The sequence below is a fragment of the Salmo salar genome, chromosome 20, assembly GCF_965601325.2.
Source record: "Salmo salar chromosome 20, fSalSal1, whole genome shotgun sequence".
Classification (NCBI taxonomy): domain Eukaryota; kingdom Metazoa; phylum Chordata; class Actinopteri; order Salmoniformes; family Salmonidae; genus Salmo; species Salmo salar.
The window spans coordinates 30,157,835-30,170,309 of record NC_138310.1 but is presented as its reverse complement, the minus strand read 5'-3'; the positions used below and the strand labels follow the sequence as shown (position 1 = coordinate 30,170,309).

Below are 12,475 nucleotides of genomic sequence, written 5' to 3'. Positions count from 1 at the left end.
GTTGTGATGGTGGTGGTGGTGGCGTTAGCTACCTGTGCAGGTTGTGATGGTGGTGGTGGTGGCGTTAGCTACCTGTGCAGGTTGTGATGGTGGTGGTGGTGGCGTTAGCTACCTGTGCAGGTTGTGATGATGGTGGTGGTGTTAGCTACCTGTGCAGGTTGTGATGATGGTGGTGGCGTTAGCTACCTGTGCAGGTTGTGATGGTGGTGGTGGTGGCGTTAGCTACCTGTGCAGGTTGTGATGGTGGTGGTGGTGGCGTTAGCTACCTGTGCAGGTTGTGATGGTGGTGGTGGTGGTGTTAGCTACCTGTGCAGGTTGTGATGATGGTGGTGGTGTTAGCTACCTGTGCAGGTTGTGATGATGGTGGTGGCGTTAGCTACCTGTGCAGGTTGTGATGGTGGTGGTGGTGGCGTTAGCTACCTGTGCAGGTTGTGATGGTGGTGGTGGTGGCGTTAGCTACCTGTGCAGGTTGTGATGGTGGTGGTGGTGGCGTTAGCTACCTGTGCAGGTTGTGATGGTGGTGGTGGTGGCGTTAGCTACCTGTGCAGGTTGTGATGGTGGTGGTGGTGGCGTTAGCTACCTGTGCAGGTTGTGGTGGTGGCGTTAGCTACCTGTGCAGGTGGTGGTGGTGGCGTTAGCTACCTGTGCAGGTGGTGGTGGTGGCGTTAGCTACCTGTGCAGGTGGTGGTGGTGGCGTTAGCTACCTGTGCAGGTGGTGGTGGTGGCGTTAGCTACCTGTGCAGGTTGTGATGGTGGCGTTAGCTACCTGTGCAGGTTGTGATGGTGGCGTTAGCTACCTGTGCAGGTTGTGATGGTGGCGTTAGCTACCTGTGCAGGTTGTGATGGTGGCGTTAGCTACCTGTGCAGGTTGTGATGGTGGCGTTAGCTACCTGTGCAGGTTGTGATGGTGGTGGTGGTGGTGTTAGCTACCTGTGCAGGTTGTGATGGTGGTGGTGTTAGCTACCTGTGCAGGTTGTGATGGTGGTGGTGTTAGCTACCTGTGCAGGTTGTGATGGTGGTGGTGTTAGCTACCTGTGCAGGTTGTGATGGTGGTGGTGGTGGTGTTAGCTACCTGTGCAGGTTGTGATGGTGGTGGTGGTGTTAGCTACCTGTGCAGGTTGTGATGGTGGTGGTGGTGGTGTTAGCTACCTGTGCAGGTTGTGATGGTGGTGGTGGTGGTGTTAGCTACCTGTGCAGGTTGTGATGGTGGTGGTGGTGGTGTTAGCTACCTGTGCAGGTTGTGATGGTGGTGGTGGTGGTGTTAGCTACCTGTGCAGGTTGTGGTGGTGGTGGTGTTAGCTACCTGTGCAGGTTGTGGTGGTGGTGGCGGCGTTAGCTACCTGTGCAGGTTGTGATGGTGGCGGCGTTAGCTACCTGTGCAGGTTGTGATGGTGGCGGCGTTAGCTACCTGTGCAGGTTGTGATGGTGGTGGCGTTAGCTAGCTGTGCAGGTTGTGATGGTGGTGGCGTTAGCTAGCTGTGCAGGTTGTGATGGTGGTGGCGTTAGCTACCTGTGCAGGTTGTGATGGTGGTGGCGTTAGCTACCTGTGCAGGTTGTGATGGTGGTGGCGTTAGCTACCTGTGCAGGTTGTGATGGTGGTGGTGGTGGCGTTAGCTACCTGTGCAGGTTGTGATGGTGGCGTTAGCTACCTGTGCAGGTTGTGATGGTGGCGTTAGCTACCTGTGCAGGTGGTGGTGGTGGCGTTAGCTACCTGTGCAGGTGGTGGTGGTGGCGTTAGCTACCTGTGCAGGTGGTGGTGGTGGCGTTAGCTACCTGTGCAGGTTGTGATGGTGGCGTTAGCTACCTGTGCAGGTTGTGATGGTGGCGTTAGCTACCTGTGCAGGTTGTGATGGTGGTGGTGTTAGCTACCTGTGCAGGTTGTGATGGTGGTGGTGTTAGCTACCTGTGCAGGTTGTGATGGTGGTGGTGTTAGCTACCTGTGCAGGTTGTGATGGTGGTGGTGGTGGTGTTAGCTACCTGTGCAGGTTGTGATGGTGGTGGTGGTGGTGTTAGCTACCTGTGCAGGTTGTGATGGTGGTGGTGGTGGTGTTAGCTACCTGTGCAGGTTGTGATGATGGTGGTGGTGTTAGCTACCTGTGCAGGTTGTGATGGTGGTGGTGTTAGCTACCTGTGCAGGTTGTGATGGTGGTGGTGGTGGTGGTGTTAGCTACCTGTGCAGGTTGTGATGATGGTGGTGGTGTTAGCTACCTGTGCAGGTTGTGATGGTGGTGGTGGTGGTGTTAGCTACCTGTGCAGGTTGTGATGGTGGTGGTGGTGGCGTTAGCTACCTGTGCAGGTTGTGATGGTGGTGGTGGTGGTGTTAGCTACCTGTGCAGGTTGTGATGGTGGTGGTGTTAGCTACCTGTGCAGGTTGTGATGGTGGTGGTGGTGGCGTTAGCTACCTGTGCAGGTTGTGATGGTGGTGGTGGTGGCGTTAGCTACCTGTGCAGGTTGTGATGGTGGTGGTGGTGGCGTTAGCTACCTGTGCAGGTTGTGATGGTGGTGGTGGTGGCGTTAGCTACCTGTGCAGGTTGTGATGGTGGTGGTGGTGGCGTTAGCTACCTGTGCAGGTTGTGATGGTGGTGGTGGTGGCGTTAGCTACCTGTGCAGGTTGTGATGGTGGTGGTGGTGGTGGTGTTAGCTACCTGTGCAGGTTGTGATGGTGGTGGTGGTGGTGTTAGCTACCTGTGCAGGTTGTGATGGTGGTGGTGGTGGTGTTAGCTACCTGTGCAGGTTGTGATGATGGTGGTGGCGTTAGCTACCTGTGCAGGTTGTGATGATGGTGGTGGCGTTAGCTACCTGTGCAGGTTGTGATGGTGGTGGTGGTGGCGTTAGCTACCTGTGCAGGTTGTGATGGTGGTGGTGGTGGCGTTAGCTACCTGTGCAGGTTGTGGTGGTGGCGTTAGCTACCTGTGCAGGTGGTGGTGGTGGCGTTAGCTACCTGTGCAGGTGGTGGTGGTGGCGTTAGCTACCTGTGCAGGTGGTGGTGGTGGCGTTAGCTACCTGTGCAGGTGGTGGTGGCGTTAGCTACCTGTGCAGGTTGTGATGGTGGCGTTAGCTACCTGTGCAGGTTGTGATGGTGGCGTTAGCTACCTGTGCAGGTTGTGATGGTGGTGGTGTTAGCTACCTGTGCAGGTTGTGATGGTGGTGGTGTTAGCTACCTGTGCAGGTTGTGATGGTGGTGGTGTTAGCTACCTGTGCAGGTTGTGATGGAGGTGGTGGTGGTGTTAGCTACCTGTGCAGGTTGTGATGGTGGTGGTGGTGGTGTTAGCTACCTGTGCAGGTTGTGATGGTGGTGGTGGTGGTGTTAGCTACCTGTGCAGGTTGTGATGGTGGTGGTGGTGGTGGTGTTAGCTACCTGTGCAGGTTGTGATGGTGGTGGTGGTGGTGTTAGCTACCTGTGCAGGTTGTGATGGTGGTGGTGGTGGTGTTAGCTACCTGTGCAGGTTGTGATGGTGGTGGTGGTGGTGTTAGCTACCTGTGCAGGTTGTGGTGGTGGTGGTGTTAGCTACCTGTGCAGGTTGTGGTGGTGGTGGTGGTGTTAGCTACCTGTGCAGGTTGTGATGGTGGTGGTGTTTAGCTACCTGTGCAGGTTGTGATGGTGGTGGTGTTAGCTACCTGTGCAGGTTGTGGTGGTGATGGTGGTGGTGTTAGCTACCTGTGCAGGTTGTGGTGGTGATGGTGGTGGTGTTAGCTACCTGTGCAGGTTGTGGTGGTGATGGTGGTGGTGTTAGCTACCTGTGCAGGTTGTGGTGTTGGTGGTGGTGTTAGCTACCTGTGCAGGTTGTGATGGTGATGGTGGAGGTGTTAGCTACCTGTGCAGGTTGTGATGGTGGTGTTAGCTACCTGTGCAGGTTGTGGTGGTGGTGTTAGCTACCTGTGCAGGTTGTGGTGGTGGTGTTAGCTACCTGTGCAGGTTGTGATGGTGGTGGTGGTGGTGTTAGCTACCTGTGCAGGTTGTGATGGTGGTGGTGGTGTTAGCTACCTGTGCAGGTTGTGATGGTGGTGGTGTTAGCTACCTGTGCAGGTTGTGATGGTGGTGGTGTTAGCTACCTGTGCAGGTTGTGATGGTGGTGGTGTTAGCTACCTGTGCAGGTTGTGATGGTGGTGGTGTTAGCTACCTGTGCAGGTTGTGATGGTGATGGTGGTGGTGTTAGCTACCTGTGCAGGTTGTGATGGTGATGGTGGTGGTGTTAGCTACCTGTGCAGGTTGTGATGGTGATGGTGGTGGTGTTAGCTACCTGTGCAGGTTGTGATGGTGATGGTGGTGGTGTTAGCTACCTGTGCAGGTTGTGATGGTGATGGTGGTGGTGGTGTTAGCTACCTGTGCAGGTTGTGATGGTGATGGTGGTGTTAGCTACCTGTGCAGGTTGTGATGGTGGTGGTGGTGTTAGCTACCTGTGCAGGTTGTGATGGTGGTGGTGGTGTTAGCTACCTGTGCAGGTTGTGATGGTGGTGGTGGTGTTAGCTACCTGTGCAGGTTGTGATGGTGGTGGTGGTGTTAGCTACCTGTGCAGGTTGTGATGATGGTGATGGTGGTGGTGTTAGCTACCTGTGCAGGTTGTCGTGGTCCATGTTGCTGAAGCCCAGAGGAGAGTCAGAAAGCTGTTGAGTGACAGCCTGGGGGTCTTTGGTGTCCAGGACCTCATTGAGCACAGCCACCGCAGACAGCATCTCCACTGCAACAGACAGCTCCTCATGCCCCAGGCCTGCCTGTTAGATACAACCAGAGATTAGTGATCATATACTGGACATACAACCAGACACACACGCACAACTGTCTGCCCACCGGCCAACCTAGCTAGGGTGTGACAACCAGCAACCACAACTGTACAACATTATACTGTAGCTTAAAATAAGAAAAGAGTAACGTCACAATGTGTGTGTGTGTGTGTGTCACCTTTGCTCCCTGTATCTGCAGGCTGAACAGTTCGGTCTGGTAGAGGTTGGCAGCAGTCTGGTAGACAATGGGGAGCTGGGCCTCTGGGTTTATCAGCTCCTCTATAGTCTCTGCTGCTACTCCATGACGAATGGCAGAGTTGATCGCTGTAATGGCCTCCAGTTCTGCGTAGCGAAAATATCATACTCAACATTTTCATATTAACTGTACTATAGGGTAAAGACATACATATATACTTATAGTACCAACACTGAACTTTGAAACACTGGGGAATATTACAAAATGAGAGTGATGGAGGGTGAGGGGTGCTTACTTCGTTTCTCTGCCTCAGCAAAGTCGTTACAGGATATTACCACCCTCTGAATCGCCTCCCTCTCTAGCATCACTGCACCTCCAGCGTCCTGAGGTCCACGGAGAAAGTGTTTGAGTGACAAGTTCAATTCAATAGAAAATTCTGGGTTCTGTAACACTAACGCAACTTGCATTAATGAATTAAGACTGCCATCTTATGCTCTTAAAGGCAAACACACAGTGTGTAGGCATTCTCAATTATTTTTATGGGATACCTTATATCCCCTACTAGGGCTGTTATGGTGACCATACTACCGCCACACCGGCGGTCTCGAGTCATGACGCAGTCAAATTCCACGTGTCCGTTTAGTCACGATAACTAGGCTTCTCCAAGCTCTGATGCTGCAGCTGGTCATTAGTAGCCTACCAAACTTGCTAACTGCCTGGTACTCAGCACTCTATTGTCCCTCTCATCACTCTGACATCAATGCAAATGTATTCGAAAATCTAATCAAACACTTCATGAGAGCCCATGAGCTCTTGTTGCGCAACATTTCAGAGTTTTGATGGACTCTATTAAAAAGAGGATCCCATCAGCTTTCTATTTGCTAGGCCTACTATATTTATTTCTCAACTTTCCTAATATTAAACACATTACTTTGCAACAGGAGTATAGCCTACCTGGCTGGCGTGAATAATGAACAATGAAAAAAGTGTCCTCAATTTGCTATTTAAGTGTATAGATGACAAGTATTTTTATACCCTGCCCTTGTTCCGAGACAGGTGCATGATAATGGTCCATTCTAAATCAAAACTTATTTCACACATATACTAAATAATATATGTAAAGACAAGATTAAATCAAGAATAGTGTGATGCGTGACAATATTAATATATATCATTCACAAGTGATAGGCTATATCTTGTGAATGATGCCCAGCTTGTGTGCAGTAATGCAAGAAACAGAGCATGTCTTTTTTTTGGTGAGTTTTTCAAATGATAGTTGCACACCTCATGTAGCCTAGCCCATAGGCCTATATATTTTGAAAAGGTTTGTATTACAATTAGAGGGGCCAAATAACTTCTTAATATGAAGCACATTAATCTGCTTTACAACCGGTGTAGAGCCTAACTGGCATACATAAGCGGTGCGTGAGCTTCAAGTTTGGGGAACATGATTTTCACCATAAAAATGCACCTTTATAATAAAGCATTACATGCATAATCGCATTTACAGTCACTTTTGAGAATGGTGTTTTCCCGCTAATTGATTGCATTTTAGAACATTTGCGCTTATAGCCTACTACCATGTGTACATTGCTGCGCTTATAAAGTGAAGAAACAGCCTAATAGCTGATCAACATTTTAAGCTAAACTTTCTGATCTGTTGCATCAGTCTCATTGCTTTTAAACGTTTTTTTGATGCGAGTGGTTGTATTAATTTGGGATCTATCGCATCCCACACAACTGTCCCCGATGTGTCGGTCTTCCCTTGTAGTCTACTTCGGAGCTGAGATGCCTGTGAGAAGGACCCGATCACATGACGGGCATTGGCTAATAAGAATTGAGATATCTGAGAGAGCCATCTGAGTGCGAGGTGCTTCGGAGCATGCAGCCGGGAGAAGGGAATTATAATGATTATATTCAGCCCAAGGGCACAACGGCCATTGGCCGCAAAAGGCATGGATTTTTTTAGGGGGCATTACAGCCACACAAGGGGGATGTCGCCAGGAAAATCAAGGCATGTCAAGTGCTTGTCAAATTGTGAATGAGAGACTGATGTAGTGTGTACAGCCTGCGCAAGACACTAAGCAGAGCTCATGCCTTTCGTGCAACTTTTTTCAAATCATCATTAGGTCACATCATGCAGCCTTAGAATGTATTAAAAATGAAAACATATAGCCCAACGTTTGAATCACAACTAAAGTTGCATAAATAACTATAAATTAAGCATATAGGAGGATTCAGTTTCTTTGTTAACCGCTCAACACAGAATAGCCGCATGTACGCACTCCCTCAGAAATCCCTCAGAAATCATTTGGAGAAAATATCCTTTTGTATTTCATTGAGCTATGTTCAATTGTATTCTTCATACTACAAAATAATATAAAATAATGTAATGGAATTCTAAGCAAATCTTGTCTGCTAAATGAACTAGTGTAGCCCCTAGCCATATGGTATAGCCAACCTACTAGACGTGCATCCACCATTTGACCACTGTCCTTACTGACCCGAGCCTGGACTTGGCAGTAGGAGGTGAAGTGCTCAAGGTACCAGTGAGAGTTGGCCTCCTGGACCCCCAGCAGCCCCAGGGCCAGCACCTTGAGGCCAACTAGCAGAGAAGCCTCATTCTGGGCAGAGATGGCCTGGTTCACCTGCCGCACCGCCATCTGGGCTGGAGAGACAGACATGAGGGAGCAGGGGTTGGACGGAGACAGACTGGACACATCCCAAATAAATCAACCCTCAGCCACAAACCTGTAGACCAACGCCTTGTTTTGACATAAGATCTCAAACCGGCTGTGGAAAAGGTAGAAGATCTACCAGACACATCCTGAAGGCCTATCCTAGATGTTCAGAATACACATTTTTGAGGTCTAAGAGTGGCGGTAGTTACTGTTAACAAGGTCGACGCAGCTCTGGATCTCCTGCTGGGTCAGCAGCTCCTCATAAACATCTCTCTCCTCTGTGGCTATGGACGAGCGCTGAGCAGGGAGACAGGAGAAAAAGCATTGTGTTAGACGGACTATAAACATACATTCTTAAGGTTTTTACATTTTGTGCATATTGAAACCACAGGAGGCTGCTGAGGGGAGGTCGGCTCATAATAATGTCTGGAATGAGGTAAATGGAATAGTATCAAACACATGGAAAGCATGTCTGATGTGCTCGATACCATTCCATAGATTCCGATCCAGTCATTACTACTATGATTGAAACTAAAACACACCGTCATGCTAAAACTATTGACAATCTGGCCATCATATTAACTTTAGATGTAAGATCATGACTTTGCTGAAATAATGTGTAATTTAACACAGCAGGTCATGTTTACACAGAGTTAGTGAGGAGTATGAGAGGAAAGATACCAGTTGGTGTGGGAAGACAAGTGTTGTAGTGGGAGTTCAGCTGATGCTGCAGCCACTGGAATGTCATGGCAAGGGCTGCTGGGTGTTTCAGGTGGTATTCACTGCAGACAAGACTCTAATACTATACTATTTCTGTTCAGAACAGGATCAAGATGCTGTTCCAAGGTCAGTTTTGAAACTTCTACCAGGACTCAGGACCCATAGGTCACTGGTCAAAAGACAGCCTTCTTCTGGGTGCCTCTTGGGTGGAAAGGGCAACATCAGGGAGCGTTTGGGAGTTCCTCACCCTGCCTGAGGCCTGGAGCTCCTTGCTGGCCTTGGCCCGGCTAAGAGTGTCCTGGTAGTCCTGGGCCAGCTCTTCCCCAGTGTTCCTCAGCATAGCGTTGGGGTTCTTCAATGTCCCTATGGTCACAGCCGCCTCACCCTTATCCACCGCCTCGTTGATGGCAAACACAGCAGCGTGCACTGGGGAGGGACACCAGCAAGAATGAGTACCACTTGGCAGTAAACATGTCTGTATGTCTGTCTATGAGAGGTCAGACATTTGTTATAGCCCAGCACTAACACACCTGATTCAACTAATCATCAAAGGCTGGATTACTTGAATTGGGTGTTTTAGTGCTGGGCTGGAACCAAACCCTGGACACCCTATGGGTCTCTCCAGGAGCAGGACAGAAGACATGTGGTCTCCAGTGGATGGAACAGCGTACTGTACTACTCACAGGTTGCCTCCTCCACCGAGAGCTCGTTGGCCAGGATGCCTCCTATCTTGCTGAAGGTTGGCATCTGAATGCCGTACTTCTCCAGCTCGCTCCGCATGTTACTGATCTCCTCCTCTGGGGGACAGACAAGAACACAATACAACCAGACTGGTACAGCAGGAAACCTCGACACCCCTGGGAGAGGGGCCTGCTAATTCACTGGCAAAATGTAGAACATCAAGACGCTTTGGAGAAAAGTAACACAGTGAAATTAAGCTGTTTTCGTAAGCTAGTATTTACAGTAAGGAATGTCATCAACACGTGACTTCTGCTTTGCATGACTGGCATACAGCGCACTCGGAAAGTATTCAGACCCCTTGACTTTTTCCACATTGTTACGTTACAGCCTTATTCAAAAATGTATGAAATAGTTTTTTCCCATCAATCTACACACAATACCCAATAATGATGAAGCACAAACTTTTTGCACATTACAAATAAACTGAAATATCACATTTACATAAGTATTCAGACCCTTTACTCAGTACTTTGTTGAAGCACCTTTGGGCAGCAATTATAGACTTGAGTCTTATTGGGTATGACACTACAAGCTCGGCAGACCTGTATTTAGGGAGTTTCTCCCATTCTTCTCTGCAAATCCTCTCAGGCTCTGTCAGGTTGGATGAGGAGAGTCACTGCACAGCTATTTTCAGGTCTCTCCAGAGATGTTCAATCGGGTTCAAGTCCCGGCTCTGGCTGGGCCAGTCAAGGACATTCAGAAACATGTCCCGAAGCCACTCCTGCATTGTCTTGGCTGTGTGCTTAAGGTTGTTGTCCTGTTGGAAGGTGAACCTTCGCCCCAATCTGAGGTCCTGAGCGCTCTAGAGCAGGTTTTCATCAAGGATCTCTCTGTACTTTGCTCCGTTCATCTTTCCCTCGATACTGACTCGTCTCCCAGTTCCTGCTGCTGAAAAACATCCCCACAACATGATGCTACCACCACCATGCTTCACTGTAGGGATGGTGCCAGGTTTCATCCAGACGTGACGTTTGGCAATCAGGCCAAAGAGTTCAATCTTGGTTTCAACAGACCAGAGAATCTTGCTTCTCATGGTGTGAGAGTCCTTTAGGTGCTTTTTGGAAAACTCCCAAGCTGGCTGCAATGTGCCTTTTACTGAGTAGTGGCTTCCGTCTGGCCACTCCACCTAATTGGTGGAGTGCTGCAGAGATGGTTGTCCTTCTGGAAGGTTCTCCCATCTCCACAGATGAACTCTGGAGCTCTGTCAGAGTGACCACGTGTTGATTACTTTAAAATCAACACGTAGTGTTCTTCTCTGTCTGGCACCAGCCAGGTTTTGATTGAATGCTGGATGCTTGAACCCGTAGGAACAGTTGCTGTAGGAACCTGCAAGTAAGCATTTAGTTGGACAGTATACATACGACGGGATACACGTAAGGCTGTAACGTCACACAAAAAAAAGTCAAGGGGTCTGAATACTTCCCGAATGCACTGTATCTATTTCAGTCATATTAGCCTACAGTACTTTGATATTGTCCACCTTTTCATATAACATACACCGAGTATACTAAACCTTAGGAACATTGACAGACTGACCAGGTGAAAGCTATAATGTCACCTGTTAAATCCACTTCTATCAGGGTAGATGAAGGGGAGGAGACCGGTAAAGAAGGATTTTTAAGTCTCAAGATATTTGAGACATGAATTGTGTATGTGTGCCATTCAGAGGGTGAACAGGCAAGACAAAAGATGTAAGTGCCTTTGAACAGGGTATGGTAGTAGGTGCCAGGCACACCATTTTGAATGTGTCAAGAACTGCAACGCTGCTGGGTCAACAGTTTCCCGTGTGTATCAAGAATGGTTCACCACCCAAAGGACATCCAGCCAACTTGACAACTATGGGTAGCATTGGAGTCAACATTGGCCAGCATCCCTGTGGAATGCATTCAACACCTTGTAGAGTCCATTACCCAACAAATTGAGACTGTTCTGAGGTCAAAATGGGGGTGCAACTCAATATTAGGAAGGTGTTCCTAATGTTTTGTACACTCGGTGTATATCTTGTCGGTGAAATGTGCACTTTATTTTTTAAGGCGTTGGAGTACAAGTGAATAACTTCAGTCAGTGATAGCAATCGATCAAGGTTAAAGTATTTTTTTATGAGTAAGTGTTATGTTGCAGTTATTCATCCAGATAAAACAAGTGGTGGGTCCTTCCCACTTCACTCACAACCACAGTATATCATACTGATCTCCACAGTGCTTATCGAATTGAACATGCAGCTAGGTGCGAATGATGACGTTCTGTTTCAATCAAACCCAAACAAGAGCACCAATTATCTGTCATTACCACCCCCCTTTAGGCTCTAATTCCACACACACAAACACTTTTGCAAGCAAGACTAAATGAGTATTCATGTTTTCCTTTAGTTTCACAGAGAGGTAGTAATTACTACAGCAGTTCCTCCTTCACTACAACACTGTATGTGATGTTAGTGTTCATTCTGGAGCAGTCAGCTCAATGCAACAAGTTCATTAGACTGTAGTACCTCTATACACTAGTTTCAAGTTTTACTAGTCACTGTCCAACGAAATGCTTACTTGCAGGTTCGCACAGCAACTGTTCCTATGGGTTCAAGCACCCAGCATTCAATCATAACCAGGCTGGTGCCAGACAGAGGAAAACACTATGTGTTGATTTTAAAGTACAGGGTGAACTCAAGCTATGGCTCTTATGAGATCTCTAATTATCATGCTGGAATAGAAGAGCTGGTGGATTAAATGCTACTGTAGCCTTGTAAAACACTAGTGTAGCCTGGTAAAATGCTACTGTAGGTTGGTCTTTCTTACCTGTGAAGGCCACTTTCCCCAGCAGGTCCTGGATCTGTGGTGCAATGCCCCGTTTGTACAGGTATAAGCTGGAATAAAACACAAGGTTATGTTACATTTCCATTTCATTTTGGTCATTTAGTAGAGCTACTTCTAGTCAGGTTTTGCTTCAAGTATCCTGGAGAATAACTGCCTGGGACGGAACGGTATGAAGCACTCAGAACTTTAATTTAGTGGTTAGGAAGAAAGGGTACTAAAGTGGTGGATAAGATGTGGCTATGTTTATTCAATAACTCAGAGGTCAGGGAAAACATCATTTACTAACATCTGCATCTATCCACACTTTTCCCTTGCTTGAATACTTTAGAAATGCATCCTTCCTTCCTCTTGCCCTTGGGTCAGCAAGGGACCCACCGTATTGCTTCCACCTATGAAAGCATGTCAGTCCGATAAGTGACAACTTGAAGGAAGTGAGGAAGGAAGGATGCATCCCAAGGGGACCTTGAAACATCCATCTTCTCCAGACTGAGCGAGGAGAACGTCGGCCCAATAAACTGCAATTCCCCCTTTTCCCCACAGGGGAGCAATATGTGCTCAGAGAAAGCAGCAGTCAGAATACTGACAAGCCAACTGCACTGACTGTACTG

General features: G+C 48.4%; 1 protein-coding gene across 2 annotated transcripts in view; it reads right to left on the bottom strand.

The window, feature by feature from the left end:
• LOC106580416 (ras GTPase-activating-like protein IQGAP2) overlaps positions 1 to 12,475 on the bottom strand; it is an 82,854-nt gene that overhangs the window by 38,580 nt on the left and 31,799 nt on the right. The window contains exons 6-13 of one of the 2 annotated variants that reach the window (XM_014161454.3): positions 11,850 to 11,917; positions 9,003 to 9,116; positions 8,567 to 8,745; positions 7,809 to 7,896; positions 7,384 to 7,586; positions 5,214 to 5,301; positions 4,901 to 5,064; positions 4,553 to 4,713 (exon numbers count right to left, since the gene is read on the bottom strand). In XM_014161454.3, the coding sequence (XP_014016929.1) occupies positions 4,553 to 4,713; positions 4,901 to 5,064; positions 5,214 to 5,301; positions 7,384 to 7,586; positions 7,809 to 7,896; positions 8,567 to 8,745; positions 9,003 to 9,116; positions 11,850 to 11,917 (1,065 nt within the window). The remainder of the gene's footprint in view (positions 1 to 4,552; positions 4,714 to 4,900; positions 5,065 to 5,213; positions 5,302 to 7,383; positions 7,587 to 7,808; positions 7,897 to 8,566; positions 8,746 to 9,002; positions 9,117 to 11,849; positions 11,918 to 12,475) is intronic. The other variant, XM_014161455.2, reaches the window with a different exon arrangement.